This window comes from Gopherus evgoodei, chromosome 1, assembly GCF_007399415.2.
Source record: "Gopherus evgoodei ecotype Sinaloan lineage chromosome 1, rGopEvg1_v1.p, whole genome shotgun sequence".
In the NCBI taxonomy this organism is placed as follows: Eukaryota; Metazoa; Chordata; order Testudines; family Testudinidae; genus Gopherus; species Gopherus evgoodei.
In genome coordinates this window covers 191,204,327-191,221,692 of record NC_044322.1, presented here as the reverse complement: position 1 = coordinate 191,221,692, position 17,366 = coordinate 191,204,327, and the positions used below count along the sequence as shown (strand labels likewise).

General features: G+C 42.9%; 1 protein-coding gene across 2 annotated transcripts in view; it reads left to right on the top strand.

Moving 5' to 3' along the window:
• Positions 1-17,366, top strand: part of CRYBG3 (crystallin beta-gamma domain containing 3) — a 142,598-nt gene that overhangs the window by 100,950 nt on the left and 24,282 nt on the right. For both annotated transcript variants that reach the window (XM_030581399.1, XM_030581408.1), the window contains 3 exons: positions 8,787-8,923; positions 11,082-11,208; positions 12,237-12,269. In XM_030581399.1, the coding sequence (XP_030437259.1) occupies positions 8,787-8,923; positions 11,082-11,208; positions 12,237-12,269 (297 nt within the window). The remainder of the gene's footprint in view (positions 1-8,786; positions 8,924-11,081; positions 11,209-12,236; positions 12,270-17,366) is intronic.

Sequence of the window (17,366 nt, the reverse complement as noted above, 5' to 3'; positions counted from 1 at the left end):
ATGGTGCCATTCAGAGAGTTGAAAGTTGAAATTTTTTCAGTACTAACAGGTATCTAAGTGTTTCTAATCCTAAAAGAGTTAGGGTGTGTGTGTGTCATTGATGAATATCTAAATAATAGTGTAATTCATTAGTCAGAATTTAACAAGACTCTAAATATCCATATTTTATGTCATCTTTATTTTTATTAGTATCTAAAATTATCTTCTCTGTGATTACTTCTGAAGGCTCTGGTTTGGCCACTGAATCTGTGTAATTTGCAGACAAACTGGCCATGCCTCCTTTTTAACACTGCAAACCCTTCCTCTGTACTTGTGTGGAGAGGACCGCTGAGAATTGTGTTCAGTGGCATGCGGAAGGTGTTTAATTCTTCCCCTTGCCCTCTAACAAGAACAAACTGCAACCCTCCAGGGTCCTTTTTTATATGACCTTGATTAGTATTTCTCTGAACACCTATTTTGTTTTCCTTTTAGCTAAAGAAAAAGTGTCCTTTCCAGATTGCTATATGGCCATCCCTCACTGCTAATCCGCATGATGTAAAATCCTGGTGGATAATCAGTTTTTTGACTAGGCTACTTTTTTTTTTTTAATAATTAACCTAATGTGTGCATCTTAATTTCTGTTTACTAAAAAGAGTCCATCTCTATTAGAAACTCTGAAAATTAATTGTCAAATTAATCCAAAGAGCATTTGCAAGATGTGCTAAGACAACCCATACGGAGAGTTTGTTGTGGCTGAATGTATTCTCTCAAAGATCAGAACGGTTCCTTCAGCACCTACTGAGGAGGGATTGTTTAAGTATCCCATCTGGCAAAGATCAAAGATGTTAATGGACATGGGCACACACTTCTGAGATTAGTTCAGCTTTTATGTCCACTCGAAACATCTATTACTACATAACATGAACTATCATCAGATCTAAGGTGGAAGGTATGAGTGTTTTGACAGACATGAAGGGTCTTGCTGCAGAATTAAATTTTCAGATGTACCGGCAGCTACATTAACAGCATCCGCATTTGATTTTGATACACTAGTATCAAGGATTGTGATAGGGAGAGAATGAACAAGAATACAAAAGCAATTTATCAAGAGAGAGAAGAATATTGTGATTTCCTGGTTCCTTCAATAATGTTTTCTTTATGTGTAGAATATTTAGCTTTTTCTCTGCCTTGTAAACCTTTTTTAAACTACTTTTCAATTTCATGTTGTCTCTTATTCACTCTTCTAGCCATCAGGGCAGAATTCTAGGTAGAAGTTACAGGTAAAATGCAGTTTCTAGCGCAGGGGTCGGCAACCTTTCAGAAGTGGTGTGCCGAGTCTTCATTTATTCACTCCGATTTAAGGTTTCACGTGCCGGTAATACATTTTAATGCTTTTAGAAGGTCGCTTTCTATAAGTCTATAATATATAACTAAATTATTGTTGTATGTAAAGTAAATAAAGTTTCTTAAATGTTTAAGAAGCTTAATTTAAAATTAAATTAAAATGCAGAGCCTCCCAGACAGGTGGCCAGGACCTGGGTAGTGTGAGTGCCACTGAAAATAAGCTCATGTACCGCCTTTGGCGCACGTGCCATAGGTTGCCTACCCCTGTTCTTCTTCGAGTGATTGCTCATATCCATTCCAGTTAGGTGTGCGTGCCGTGCGTGCACGCTTGTCGGAAGATTTTTACCCTAGCAACTCCGTTGGGTCGGCAGGTCGCCCCCTGGAATGGCGCCGACATGGCGCTGGATATATACCCCTGCTGACCCGTCTGCTCCTCAGTTCCTTCTTACCGTCCGTGTTGGTCGTTGGAACAGTGGAGCGTGGCTTAGCTGTCCTCCACTTCCCTAGCTTCTCTTTGTTTGTCTGATCTCTTGTTGTGAATAGTTGACTTAGTTCTTAGTATAATTAGTTTATAGTTGTTGTACATAGTTTAGCTCTAACCCTTCCCAGTACCCGGGCCGGTGCCCGGGCCCATGCCCGGTTCACCAGGGTTTAAACCATGCTCGACCTGTAAAAAGCTGATGCCCACAAGCAATCCCCACGACTCTTGCTTAAAGTGCCTCGGGGAATCGCATATCTCCGACAAGTGCTGCATTTGCAAGGCCTTTAAGCCACGGACTAAAAAGGAGAGAAACTTTCGGTTAAAGACTCTCTCCTTATGGAAGCAGCCCTTAACCTCCGTCCTCGGCACCGAGCGCTGACAGCGCTTCTCCAGCACTGGACCGCGCTGGCCCCGCCAAGACACCTCGGCACCGGCCTTCTCTGATGCAGGGACCTGACCAAAGGCCTTCAACTTCCTCCACACCTTCGGTGCAGACTCGCCCGGATCGCCCGGCACCTACCGCTGCCGTGGCACCGACGACTGTGGTACCGTTGACTCCGGTCCTGAGAGGGCCGTTGAGTCCAGTCCAGGAGAGCTCCCCAGTGAGACCTGTGGTCGAGCTGACAGTCCCCTCCACGCCGGAGACATTCTCCTCGGCCAGGGACCTTATTGTGATGACTGAATTGGCCCTGCCTCAACCCCTGGCACCGCCGGTGCGGGTTCTCCATTCCATCCGATGCCCCCACTAGAGTGGCTCTCCCATTTATCAAGACCATACAGGCCAATGCCACTACCATATGGCAGTCTCCTGCCTCTATTCCGTCCACAACGCGAGGAATAGAGCGCAAATATATGGTGCCCTCAAAGGGCTATGAATATCTATATGTACATCCTCTTCCTTGCTCCCTCGTCGTCCAGTCGGTTAACGAGAGGGAACGCCATGGCCAGCAGGCCCCAGCCCCTAAATCGAAGGATGCGAGGCGCATAGACTTCCTTGGGCATAAAGTTTACTCTGCGGGAGCTCTCCAGCTCCGGGTGTCCAACCAGCAAGCCCTCCTTAGCCGCTGTAGCTACAACACCTGAGCGGCGGCGGACAAATTTAAGGAGCTGCTTCCGCAGGATGTGCGGCAGGAGTTCTCAGCGATCCTCGACGAAGGGAAAAAGGTCGTGAGAACTTCCCTCCAAGCTTCCCTGGACGCCGCGGACTCAGCCACCAGGACTCTGGCCTCTGGCGTGACTATGCGCCGTATCTCGTGGCTGCAGGTCTCTGGCCTCCCCCCAGAGCTCCAGCACACTATTCAGGACCTTTCATTCGAGGGTCAAGGGCTGTTCTCGGACAAAACTGACCCTAGGCTGCAGAGTCTAAAAGACAACAGGGTCATTATGCGCTCATTAGGGATGCACACGCCTGTAACTCAGCGTATGCCCTTCCGACCCCAACAGCACCGCCCTTACCCTCAACCCCGGCAGAGACAAGACTTCGCCAGACGGCGAGGCAGAAACGGCTGCCGGAAACAATCAGGCAACCAAGGGGGCCAGAACCAAAGCTCCTCCAAGCCTTCCTCCGGGCCAAAACCTTCCTTTTGAAGGTGCGCCCGAGGGCGTTGTACCAGTTTCTTTAAAGGATCCATCACCGCCCTTTTCCAACCGGCTTTCCTTTTTCCTCCCTGCGTGGTCCCAGCTAACATCAGATCGTTGGGTCCTACGCACGTTGGAACTTGAATACCATCTGCAATTTGTTTCAAAACCCCCCCCCCTTCCACCCTCGTCCCTCTTCAGGGACCCCTCTCACGAGCAACTCCTCCTACAGGAGGTGCAAGCGCTCCTCGCCAAAGGAGCCATAGAGGAGGTACCAGAGCACAAACGGGGGAAGGGGTTTTATTCCTGCTACTTCCTGATCCCGAAGGCGAAGGGAGGTCTCAGACCAATCCTCGATCTGCGGGAACTCAACAGATACATGGTAAAGTTTGAAGTTCCGTATGGTATCCCTGGGGACCATTATCCCATCCCTGGATCCTGGAGACTGGTATGCCGCCCTCGACATGCAAGATGCCTACTTTCACATAGCCATCTTCCCACCTCACAGGAGGTTCCTCCGGTTCGTGGTCAACCGTCAGCATTTTCAGTTCGCGGTCCTTCCGTTCGGCCTCTCTGCAGCCCCAAGAGTATTCACCAAATGTATGGCTGTAGTCGCTGCCCACCTTCATTGCAGTCAGATACACGTCTTTCCGTATCTAGACGACTGGCTTATCCGCGGTACCTCTGAGACGCGAGTCCTCAGTTACGTCCGCACTGTCAAGAACCTTTTCCTACATCTAAGTCTAATGATCAATCTGGAAAAATCGACTCTAATCCCCACTCAGAGGATAGAGTTTATTGGTGCCACCTTGGACTTGACCCTTGCCAAAGCCTGCCTACCACTGCCACGGTTCCAGGCTCTGACGGCCATCATCCGGAGGCTGCAAGCAGCGCCGCTAACTTCGGTATGCACTCGCCTCGCTCTCTTGGGCCACAGGGCGGCGTGCATGTTCGTAACGAACTACGCAAGACTGTGCCTACGGCCCCTCCAATCCTGGCTCAACTCGCAATACCATCCAGCCAGGGATCCTATGGACATGGTCGTCACCATCTCCTCGACCGTGCTAGACTCCTTCCAATGGTGGCTGGATCTTTCCATGGTGTGTGCGGGGCTCCCGTTCCACCTGCCCCAGCCGTCGGCGTCCCTCACAACGGACGTGTCATCCCTCGGTTGGAGGGCTCACCTCGGGCACCTACGTACCCAAGGCCGTTGGTCACCTCACGAACTGGACCTCCACATCAACATCCGGGAGCTGAGAGCGGTCTGCCTCACTTGTCAGATGTTCCGACAACACTTACAGGGCCGTTGTGTATCGGTATTCACTGACAACACAACAGCCATGCACTATATAAACAAACAGGATGGCACGAGATCTTCACCCCTGTGCCAGGAAACCTTACAACTATGGGACTTCTGCATAGCCCATTTTATACACCTTGTCGCTCCTTTCTCCCAGGAGTTCGGAACACGCTGGGAGAAAGGAGATCCTTCCTTTCCCATGAATGGTCACTTCGCCCGGACGTTGCTCTTTCACTCCTCCGGAAGTGGGGGTTTCCCCAGATAGACCTCTTTGCATCCCGCGGGAAATGCCAGACGTTCTGCTCCTTTCAAGGCCTCTCACCGGGTTTAATGACGGACGCCTTCCTTGTGCTGTGGACGGTGCACCTGCTCTACGCCTTTCCACTCGTCCACAGGGTCCTACTGAAAGCACGCAGGGACAAAGCCCGCTTGATCATGATAGCTCCAGGGTGGCCTCGACAGCACTGGTACACCATGCTGCTAGACCTATCCATAGCCGACCCTGGACCTGATCACCTAGGACCACGGCAAGCTCCGTCACCCGGACCTTCAGTCGCTTCACCTCACGGTGTGGCTCCTGCGTGGCTGACTCACTCTGAGCTGCGTTGCTCCACCCCAGTGCAGCAGGTACTCCTGGATAGCAGGAAGCCTTCCACTACAGCTACATATTTGGCCAAGTGGAAGCGCTTCCTTCCCGCCAAGGTATCCATATCTAACATCTTGGATTACCTCTGGTCCCTCAAACAACAGGGCTTGGCGGTATCATCACTGAGGGTCCACTTGGCGGCCATCTCTACATTCCACCCAGGAGAGGATGCCCGCTCGGTGTTTTCTCATCTGATGGTGTCTAGGTTCCTCAAGGGCTTAGAGCGCCTCTACCCTCAAGTACGGTGCCCTGCCCCTACATGGGACCTTAACCTGGTTCTTGCCAGACTCATGTCCTCTCCTTTTGAACCATTAGCAACTTGCTCCCTTCTCTACCTCTCCTGGAAAACCGCTTTCCTGGTGGCCATCACATCCGCGAGACAGGTCTCGGAACTTCGGGCCCTCACGGTGGGCCCCCCGTATACTGTGTTCCACAGAGATAAGGTGCATTTGCGACCACATCCGGCCTTTCTCCCCAAAGTAGTATCGTCCTTCCACGTTAACCAGGAGATCTTCCTCCCTGTCTTCTTCCCAAAACCGCATTCGTCTCGCAGGGAGCAGCAGCTACACTCCTTAGACGTTCGTAGAGCGCTTGCTTTTTATATAGAACGAACTAAGCCGTTCCACAGAACCCCCCAACTCTTTGTCACAGTGGCTGAGCAGATCAAAGGGCTTCCTGTCTCCTCGCAGCGGATTTCCTCCTGGGTAACGTCGTGCATCCGCGCCTGTTATGACTTGGCTCACATCCCATCGGGCCACGTGACTGCGCACTCCACCACGGCTTAAGCATCAGCAGCAGCTTTCCTCGCTCACATGCCCATTCATGAAATCTGCTGTGCAGCGACCTGGTCCTCGGTCCACACTTTCGCCTCCCACTATGCCTTTGGCTCCGCCATATTGCACGCTGCGACATCTCACTCTGACTCCTCCGCCTAGGTAAGGCTTGGGAATCACCTAACTGGAATGGATATGAACAATCACTCGAAGAAGAAAAGACGGTTACTCACCTTTGTAACTGTTGTTCTTCGAGATGTGTTGCTCATATCCATTCCACACCTGTCCTCCTTCCCCACTGTCGGAGTAGCTGGCAAGAAGGAACTGAGGAGCGGACGGGTCGGCAGGGGTATATATCCAGCATCATGTTGGCGCCACTCCAGGGGGCGACCTGCCGACCCACCGGAGTTGCTAGGGTAAAAATCTTCCGACGAGCGTGCACACGCGGCACGCACAGCTAACTGGAATGAATATGAGTAACACATCTCGAAGAACAACAGTTACAAAGGTCAGTAACCGTCTTTTCTAGTGTATGACCAGTGTTTTGGGAACTGGGCAGTCTTTAATAAAATAAAAAAAAAAGAGAGAGAGAGAATCTGCAATGAAAGTTTTAGGAAAAAACACTTCATGTATCTCTAACAGAAATGCATAGTTTTGGTTTTAGTAAAATGACACTTCAAGACATTAAAAAAAGTAAAAGACAATAGTTCAGGTGCAAAATTAGGCCAACTTTAACTGGTTCAGTGGGAAATAGTTGGTGCGGTTTGACTGCTTTTTCAGAAGCTTGGCTAAAGTATTTCTGTTCTAGGACAGTTAATCCAGTTACTTTTCACAAGCACTATATTCACTGAACAAAACATTTGGGGTTTTTGGTTTTTTTAAGTAATCTTAAAACAAAACACTGCCTGTTTATATTGGATTTACAGAGTCTAACTTTCAAAAATACATATGCAAATTTCATATATAATTTACACCTGTAGTCACTACAACTGTTTAAAATAAGACAATTATACTCCAGTATTTACTTTTTAAAAAAATAAGACAATTATAGTCCAGTATTTACTTTGTCACTTGTAAGTTTGCTGTAATCAGTGTAGTCGTGTTTAGCCACATTAAGCCCTGATCTTGCAATAGGTCCATCTCATGAATTATTCATCCAGGCAGAGTCTCATTGCAGGCACTGGGGCTCTTGAGGAGTGCAAGGGTCTGTCCACGCATACCTGGCTGCATCATCAGGGCCTTAGTTTGGAAGCTTTATGAGATAGGTATTTGTCTAGCTCTGTTTGTACAGCATCTCTTGCGACTGGTCCTGATCCAGGGCCTCTGGATGCTACCATAATATAAATATTTAATAATAATTTCAGTAATAGTGTACTGATGTATCTGAGATCTCCATCAGCCACACAAGTTGCTTGATCTCCTTATAACTGAAACAAGGTTTCTTCACTATAACACAAGTGAATATTAAAGAAACACTGTAAAGTAGGTTAGGTCCAGAATTTAGTTTGTGTTTAAAAATGAGGATCAGAAAGTTTGTTACCTTTTAAAAAAAAAAATAAAAAAAAATCTAACCTCACAGATGTGAATTTCATTTTTAACTTTACATTAGTTTTTTTTGGTTAGGATTTAAACAAGCAAACAAAAAAGGTGAAATCAGCTGGTAATTTTTTACTGTCCAAGCAAAGAGTGGATTACAAAATAATGAACTGGCTAACTAGTTAAACATAAAAAGGACTTTTAAAACTGAGTTTGATTGAATAATCTAAAACTGTGTTAATAACATGGCAAAGGGAATATATAAGTTTTTTAAACATAGGGCCTTTTCATCCAGCCCTATTAAAAAAAAAAAAATTGCAGGAGGAATGAAAGGGGAGGAGTCTTCACCTAGGTTCCCATAGCCAAATCTTTTCCCTAGATTATTGTTACATCAGAGATGATTCCTTGTGTTGCTGCATCCCAGTGTTGCATTCCAGTCCCTCTTATGCTCCATGCATGCAACCTAGAACCCAAAGGCTCCTCCATTCAAAGGAAGGGTGGTGCTAGAGAGGTATCTCAGTCTTCCTTTCTGTGAAAGCACGAGGAAGATCCTTGAGTTCCTTAGCACTTAAATCCCTTTTCAGAAGGAGCCTCACTTCGCATGCCTAAGGCCTGGTCTATGTCTAAAACTTAGGTTGACCTAGCAACATTGCTCAGGGCTGTGAAAAATATACACCCCTGAGAGACTTAGGCCCAGTATAGGCACCACTACCATCGCCCTAGCTATCACTTCTTGAGGGGGCGGATTTACTGCGGTGACAGAAACCCCCCTTCTTATCAATGTAGCAGGTGTCTACACTATGGCACTACAATGGCACAGCTGCGATGCCATAGCTGTGCAACTGTAGCACATGTAGTGTAGACAAGCCCCTAACTGAATGCCTTGTAATAACTTAAATGCTTTTGAAAATGTTATTCCTAGGCTACAATTCTTCCCTCTAATGTGGTTATAGATTCAGTTTGCCTCATCCATACTAGCATTAAAACAACATCATTGAACATGAATGCCTGTAAATGTGGCCGGCCTCAGTTTGCACATAGTTATACTCGCATTGTGAACAGTCCCACAGAATCCTTTGTTAGATTGTATGTAATAAGTGCTACTAAACTGTTAAGGTATTTATCCTAACTTTCAGCACTGCCTTTTAGGATTTCATCGAGTCATCAGTCATGCTTTTTGAGTCAGATGAAGAAGATGGGAACGTCATGGTCAATCAAGATATTCCTGATTTGGAGCAAGCTGGGTTTGGCCAGGAGATGAGATCAATTCATGTGAAAAGTGGAGTGTAAGTCCTGCTGCAAACTTGTATGAGATGTTCTTTGAATGCAGTTATTAAATGATTTGCCTGTGCATGGTGTTTTCAGATTTCTTATGTGTCATGATGTACTTCAAGTGATTGATAAGATAAGAAAGATAAGCATTTGGGGGCCTAAGGAACAATCTTTGTGTTTTCTTAGATGATAGAAAATGTCAGGGTCTCCTATGTATCTTGATGTTCTGCTCTGCATTGTTGCAGAGGGTTTTGTTTGGCTTGTGGGTCCTGAACTTCAGGGATCTCTTAGAACCTTGCCACTTTGAACGCTCCCTATTACTATATCAATACACCAGTAAGAATCTGGACAAGCCCGATAGTTTATGTGGGTTCAGTTTGTGCTACTGGTCTCTCTCTCTCTCTCTCTCTCTGCAGGCCAGCTAGAGCCACAGTCCTGCAGTGGAATCCAGATAGGCACATCCCTGTATCTGCATGGAGCCCATTGACTTTAGTGGTGCTCGGCATCGGTTCAGGGGTCTGTCTTCATGGATCTAATTGTAGAACTGCGACAGGATTTCCAGCAGGATTAGCTGCAGAGGTAATGTGTTTAGAAGAAAAGCATGTGTCACACCATTCAACAACCACCTATGTAGACTGTTAAATAGACTGTATTGTTGGATTCCAAAAATTGTTAAAGCGCTCTCGGTCCTTGTCAGCACTGCAGTTGATAGTGATAGTAACACAATAACATGACCACATTTCACAGATGTAGGGCCTGATTCTGCAACCTTTACTAGTGTTACTTCATTGTGACTAATTTGAATTAGTTAGGGTTGCAGAATTGCTAAGAACTAACACAAATCTTGCTAAGAAAGTCTGGCAGATTGCTAAGAAGCATCAAAAGCCTCACCACATTCCACTTCAAATGCAATGTGCATTTTTTTGATTTTGCTTTTGGTAAGAGAAATTCATAGGACACTGTACATAAATTATAGTAAATTGAATTTTGAAAACCACCACTCAGTTTCCCCTGGGCAAAGGGACAGATGAAGTCACAGATGTTAGCTGAGCTGCTTAATGCACTGCTGTGGACGACACTTAAATACTGTGGTGATGAGGCCTATATAAAGACCTGAATAGAACAGAGTAGATTGGGCCCATAGTTTGTATCCTGTTTACGAATTCTTTGGAAATGATTCTTTTTATCTATTTTTCATAAGTTATATTTTGTTCACTATGCCTCCCCTCCTGTCTTAAGCAACGACTCCTCCAATTTCCCCCTGTATTTCCTCTCCTTCCTTGAGTCCTACGTTGTAATTACTCTTTCTTCAGGCGAGGATGCTTTCTCTGAGGTTCATCAGCCATGTGTATGGTTTCAGCCATCTCATAGCAGTTTGAAGCTTATTTAGTTCGGTTTGAAGTGTTTTATCTGGTTCCTTTTCAGGTTACTTATTTGCTGGGTTGTGCCAGTAGCTTTCAGCTTTTTTAAATATAAAACACTGAAGTAAGTTTCTTGGGGGCGAGGGGGACACAGTATAAAGAATTAGACAGACTCTGTAAAAGTGGGCATGGTCAGTAATGTGTGCATGCTCTCACTCTTTCTTGTGTCCACTATAAACATTTTCTGTTTGCCTTGGATTTTGTAATCAAATGCAAGGGGAAGAAACACAAATGAATTACCAATCATTGCAAGAGTCCCTTTATCTTTTCCTGCCAATGCTTCCTCATTTGCTTCCCTTCTCTCCTTAGAATAATCTGACTGGAAGAGTTTGAAGGGAGCCCTGTCTGGGAGCTAGGTGGGAAAGTAAAGGTTGAGGGAGCAGAGAGGGACTCAAGTATTTGACAGTTGAATATCTAGCCTCTTGGCTTCCAAGCAATCTCTTATTTCATGCTGAGAAATTATCCGAGAAGGGAGAGAGAGATCTAATGGTGCAAGGATTTGTCAAGAATATTTGTGTAGACAAATAAAAAGTAGAAAATCAGAAGTGTGCCGGGTTTGTGACTCATGTGCTTGTTACCACAAAGCATGTTTTACAGTCTGTTTAATTTCATATCAAGTGGACAGGTAAAGCATTTAAAAACCTTCTGGAAAGTTTGCTATTTAAGGTTAACTTACTGATAACTTTTTGTAGTGCCATATTGAAAAATAAGATTGTGTATCACAGTTCATTTCTTGTGTGTCACTTCTCAGGTGGGTTGCATATCAGCAGAAATATTTCTGTGGAGAACAATATATACTGGAAAAAGGAAAATATAAATGCTTTTTAGACTGGGGAGGATCCAGTGAAACCATTATGTCAATTCGTCCCATTAAGTTGGTGAGTTACCATAATTCATCAAAAAGAAAAATAAAAAAGCAGCAAGAATTCAAAACTCTGGTGATACAATGATTTTATTGTGCAGGCTAAGTAATAAAGCTAACTTGTCTATTGAATTGATGAAAGGTTAGAAGAAAAGAGAGATCCTCACAGAATTCAAGGAAACTGCTAATTATGGGGACTGAATCTCCCATTTATTCTGTAGTGCAAACTCTGTATCAACCCAGCTCCTAACAAGTAAATGCTGGGAAAACTCCACAAGGAGAATTTAGCAGGTTATGTCCACAAATGGAACATATTGGCCCTAAAAACCTAATTTACCACAAAACAGGCCTATCGCCTTATTGATAACTTGTCATGTATTTTAGTCCTTGAACTTTCTTATTACTGTCCGCTAAAACTGAGCTATAGCTTATTGTTTTCTTCTTTTTTTTCTATTTCAATCCAGAAAAATAAAAAGGCAACTTGCCCAGATAGATTAATTCCAAGACTCCTACAGCCCTACTATACAATAAACAAACAAACCCAACCACCAATATAATAAATGACACTGCATCCACAACTCGGAAAGCTAGAAAGGAAAATGAACTTATTTAACCTTTCTTGAATGGAAATGACAGGTGCATTGCAGGGTAGTGACAGTGAGGGAGAAAGAAGGTCTTGCCTCCCATTCTCTCACATTATCTCTTGATAAGGAATTGGTTTAAACCAGTTTGAGTGTCTACACAAAGGGATTGCTCTGACTCTGTAAATGGGTTTCTAAGCAGTTAATCATATTGGTGCAAATTTAATGTGTGGACAAGGCCTAAGCTAACAGAGAGGCAACCATGAGCCAATATGCCCCTAATTTCGTAGAGATGTGGGGAGGGAAATGTGCCAGGAGTGCAGTACCTATTAAAGAATTTCAGCCCCAGAATTCCTTAAAAAAAAAACAAAAAAAAAACAATTGAAGAGGTTCTTTAAGGGATTTGACTGCCTGTTAAAAATAATTGTAATGTTTATATTATTTATATTTTTTTAATATGCAGGAACCACTTGGAAAGAATGAGCCTCCACATTTGGTATGTTCACATCTTATAATGCCATTTCTAGGAGTAAATTGCATATTATTAAGCACACATGCTTTATGTTGAATTTCCCCCCTCTGTCTCAGATAAAATCTTCACTACTGTACAGTGACAAAGCCACCTCTTACTTGAGGAAACCAGTAGACACACAGAGGCTAAGTTAGCCAAGAATCTCATTCATTGTGGTAGTCCTGTTCACACCCTTTTTTGTTGTGTCCCCATAGTATCATCTGCTTAATAGACTTGGGATCACTTTGGATCTGTATCACCATTTCTTTTCATGTTCTTCCTTTCAGTCTCTCTGCCTCTCTGGAAATTCACTGTCACACTCATTTACCTTTTTCTACGTGGGATATTGTCTTTGCATTGTAATTAATACGTCCCACTTTGTTACTGTAACTTCTTAATAACTGAAGTGCAGAATTGTGAAACTTGAACTGCAGAAAACTATTCACAAGTCCAGACACAATTAGCTGTCTGTCATTTGTTTTCCTTCAGTGCTGTTTTTAAAAATATATTCTATTTTGGCAGCTTTGCAGTTTGTATTGACACTTCCTGTGTGATGGCATGATGAGGGCAGTTTCGCTAACTCCTTTCAAAAGTACACGACCTTTGCTGTAGCTGCAGTTTCCAGCTCACTCTCAGCTTCCCTCCCCCGCATACGAAGTTTGACTGAGCACACACTAGTGATTTAATAATATAAAGGAGAGCCATTTGTAGCCAATCCTAATATAAAGTTAAACATAATTTTAGTGAAATTCTATGACAATATTGCTTCATTATAAGAAGATTTCACTGTAGCATGTTTTTGTTTTCAGAATGGCTTAGTTTGGGTTTCCATTTTTTATCAGAATTTTTATAAGATTATGTTAAAACCATAATAACATTCTTCCATGTAATCTTTCTAAATTTAGAAACCTCTCCACATGCACATGCTTATCCAGAATCCTTATCTGCTGAGGGTTCTCTTCTAGCAGAGCACATCTCAATTCCCTTATATTTAGTTTGACTTCTCTCCTTCTTTCATTAGGCATTCTTTGCCCACAAAGAAATATTAGTTGTTAATGCTGTATCTTGGGGAAGAGGAGTGCAGTGAGATATGAACAGTAGAGTTCTTTTTTTTTCTCTGTCACTTTTAATAAAGAAAACATTAGAAAATGACATATAAAGATACATGTTTTAATAAACAGCCCAAAACCTGGAAAATCTAGTTTGATATCTTGAGTATTTTGTCATCTAGATAGGATTTTCAGTATCCTTATTGCTTATACTTGTGTGTTATACACACATACACATGGAAAATGTACACATTACATTACTTAGGACAGCGTGAATGCACCCTTTCTTTACTCCAACTATGTTCAGGTTCTAAAATGTTTATGATTTACTCAGGCTTGCAGGAAATGTTTGTTGTCTAAAGAGAGAAATGGTGTATTACTTTAGTCTTAAACACTGATTTTCTGCCAGACATATTCATGTGGCTGTTTGCAGCCAAATCCAAAGAATCCGAAACACTTTCACCCAGAAGGCATGGTAAACCTTTTCAGATAAAATAACTGATTGAAAAATGAAACAGGTACCAAACCAAACTTTTTTCAGAGATTCCAGATAGTTTGAAGAACTTTTTATCCCTGTCTTCAACTCTCTTCTTCTTCAGAATATGTCAAATGCTGTTCCTGTGAGTGTCTTAGACCAGTTTTGTAGACCCAAGAGATTCAGATGGTTAATATAAGCATACAAACATGTGCATGTTTCTCCAAATCTTGAAAGAGTCTCACCCATCAGCAGCAATGAGACTATCTGCAATTGATTCAACCTTGCAATTCCTTTCCTTTCACCTTACCTCCTATCCCATCCCATCCAACCGTACATCAAAAAATTCTTTAAAAAACAAACAAAAACCACTTGCTGTGTACAAATATACATGCCATGTCATGCTGTCCTGATGTCACTTTTGCCACAGGAAAAAGTTAAACAATCTTGAGTTGTTACAGAACCTCTGTGATGAAGCTAAGGAAAGAGGAGAGCATGTCACTGCTGTGTTCAAATTGTCATAGTTACCTTAGGGAACAAACATACTTTATCATGACTAAGGAGTTGTGGGAAACTTGTTAAGATTACTTACTGAGTCAGGGTAAGTAGAAGACAGTATTTGAGAAAATAAATCTGTCCTTTCCTCTTCTAGTTTAAAGATAATATTACAATTTTCATGTTTGCAACAGTTGCTAAGGATGGCTCACCAGAGTCAGAGAATCCTTAACACAGCTGGATGCTGAATCTTACAAGTCTGAATTCTCAAAGTAGGAATATAGCTCTCCATATTTTTTCCTATCTATTATTGGCATAGATACTAAAATAAGGAAATCCTACTGTCTTTCTGTAAGAGAGAAACCTTGTCACTTGCTGTTGCTTTCAGCTGGCCTTAAGTGTTCTATTTTGAAATCTTGCAATAAGTGGTCTTGGTCTTTTCATCTTTACCAGGCTCCTTCATAAACTACATGCATGTTCCAAGTAAGACTAAAGTCTCCAGGTTTAAAATACAATAGCTGTATTCATTAAAAATAAAACAATATTTTTTCCTTCACTCTCCCAAGGAAAACTAAGCACCTTTCATTAATCTGCCTATGGTATTGGGCTTGCTCAAATACTTTAGCAGACCCCTATAATTATTTATGGTAACTTTGCACTGTGTATCTTTCCACTTACTGCCTGTTGAGTTTTTAGGAAATGGAGCTTCATGGAGCTAAAAGGCTCTTTTATATCTGTCACATCAGATTTAATATATTTTGAGTTATAACTAGCTGCATTTGTGGTCAGAGTGTACAAATGCAGTGGTATCACTAGTGGATCAATTTCTTCTCTAATTGTTCTGAAGTCAGAACCATCAATTCTCTCCATTCAAACTGTTTTCTTTCTATTTATTTTGGGAAAACATTTTTCTCAGTTTATTATTTAAAATATACATTGCATAACCTTCCCTGTAACAGTTTTTCTAAAGCTGTCACATAGCCTGGGGCACAGGCTGTAAGGAGGAAGTGTCAGGCACTAAACTAGGAACCTGGAGACCTAAGTTCTGTTCCTGACTCTCACTGAGCTGCTGTTTGACCATGACCAAATTGCTCCATCTTTGTGCTTCAGTTTTCTGCATTGGTAAAAATGGAGAAAATGATAGTTACCTTCCTCTGTAAAGTGTTTTGAGATCTATGGATGAAAAGCACAGTGTAAGTGTAGCCTAAATATCAATGTTATGCTCAGTAATTCAGTTCCAAATGTATCCAGCCCATGTAGCTGGCTTGTCTTTTTCAATTCACAGTTGTGTGTCACATAAGGGCAAGATTAAGCCCTTCTTGTTCTTTGTAACAAGAAATATATTAGTTTCTTTAAACAAAAAAAAAAGACTTTTTCCATAAAACCATTTTCTAATATGTGGTTTTGGCTTTCTCAGTCTCTGTAGATTAGATTTCTTTTTTTTTTGGCAGGGAGAGGGGCCACTTTGGAGCATGAGTGAGGGAGGAGCACTAGCAACAACATTTTTCTTCTGTGTTACAGAATGCTGTGTCAAATTTTAGTGTGAAATTCGCCTCAGGACAGAGTGGCCATGCAGGGCTCTCTGCTCCACGTATCTCTTGGAGGGTGAAGTGGTATAGAGACCCCTGCTTAGAGCCTGTGTACTGGAGTGAAATTCTCCCTTATAGAGGAAACTAAACAAGTGGTTTTGTGGCACCAGAAGTCAGTTATAAAATAAGAAATAAGGGAGCTTCCCTCATCTTCGAAGTACCAGGCAATTTTCATAACACCTGATAAAAGTTGTTCACATCACCTGATAGAATGTACCATCCATTGCCCCCTGTCTTAATTAAGGCGTTCCTAAAGGCAACCTACAAAACAATTGGGATATATCAGAAGACTGAGTGTCCTTTTGGAGTATGTGATTCAAGTGTATTATGAAATGGCACTAGCACTCTGAAAACAAATGACGTTTTTAGAGTAGCCATCAGATTTCACACGTATGATGAGTTTCATTAAAAATCAATGGTCAATGTTTACCAAGGATTCCCTAATCTTAAAATGGGAAATGCCATGGTAAATTCAACTAATTCAGATGGTAAATGTCCAATTTTGAATGGCACTGCACAACAAGTAATCCACTATTTGCCTATTTGTATGTATTCAAGCCATTCAGTATCAATAAGACACTCCGAGCAGTACTTTTCTAATGAATTTTTGGGTCCCTAACAAATTCTCTCTTCAGCCTCGTATTACTGAGGCCTACAGTAGTAGCTGGAAAAGTACACTGCCTGATCCTACAAGGTGCCTGCAGCTCCCACTGACTGCAGTGGTACTTGATAGCTCAGAGCCTTGCAAAGTGGCGCTCTGCGTATCATGGGGTCAAGGTTCTAATTGCAGAAGCCATTGTGTCATTCATTTACCAGGAGATCAGGCCTAGCATTAGAAAATACATCCTGCAATGGGTTAAGGGAATAAAGTACATGACTAAATGAACCCTCTTGTCAAAAACAATGGTAGAAATGCAAACCAGATTTCTTCATCCTTTTTTCCTTAATTTTTAGTTGTATTGCTCTTGCTCAATAGATTTCAGCACATCAGTGGCCACCTAAAGTGACCCGTTATCCAGAAACAAATAGTACCTGAGGGGCACAGAATTCTTAGCTTCTTCCCCCATTGTAGACCATGGGCTGTATTCTGCTATAGATTTTGTTTTTAACTTCTTTTAAAGCAGAACTCCCTGTTGATGGAGAGATCAACACACACTTCCTGGGCAGGATGTAGTTCTAAATGGCTCCATAACTCTTTGCTAAGGATATCTGTGTGTGCAAACTTGTTGGGTTGGAATTCAAACACTCCTGACACAGCGAGTCCTACCAGAAATTCTCGTGCAGACTTTTTTAATTCCAGGGCACTTTTTTTTAATGTACTGCCTTAGTATCTTTTTACCAGTGTTTCCTTTCCCCTTCTTGTTGTGCTTCAATTGATTGCTGACCTGTACCCAAAATCTGGCTGCATATGAGTGGTGCTGTGTGTATAAGGCCAGATTTTTCAGTCGTATCATTGTGCTTTCTCTGGAAACAC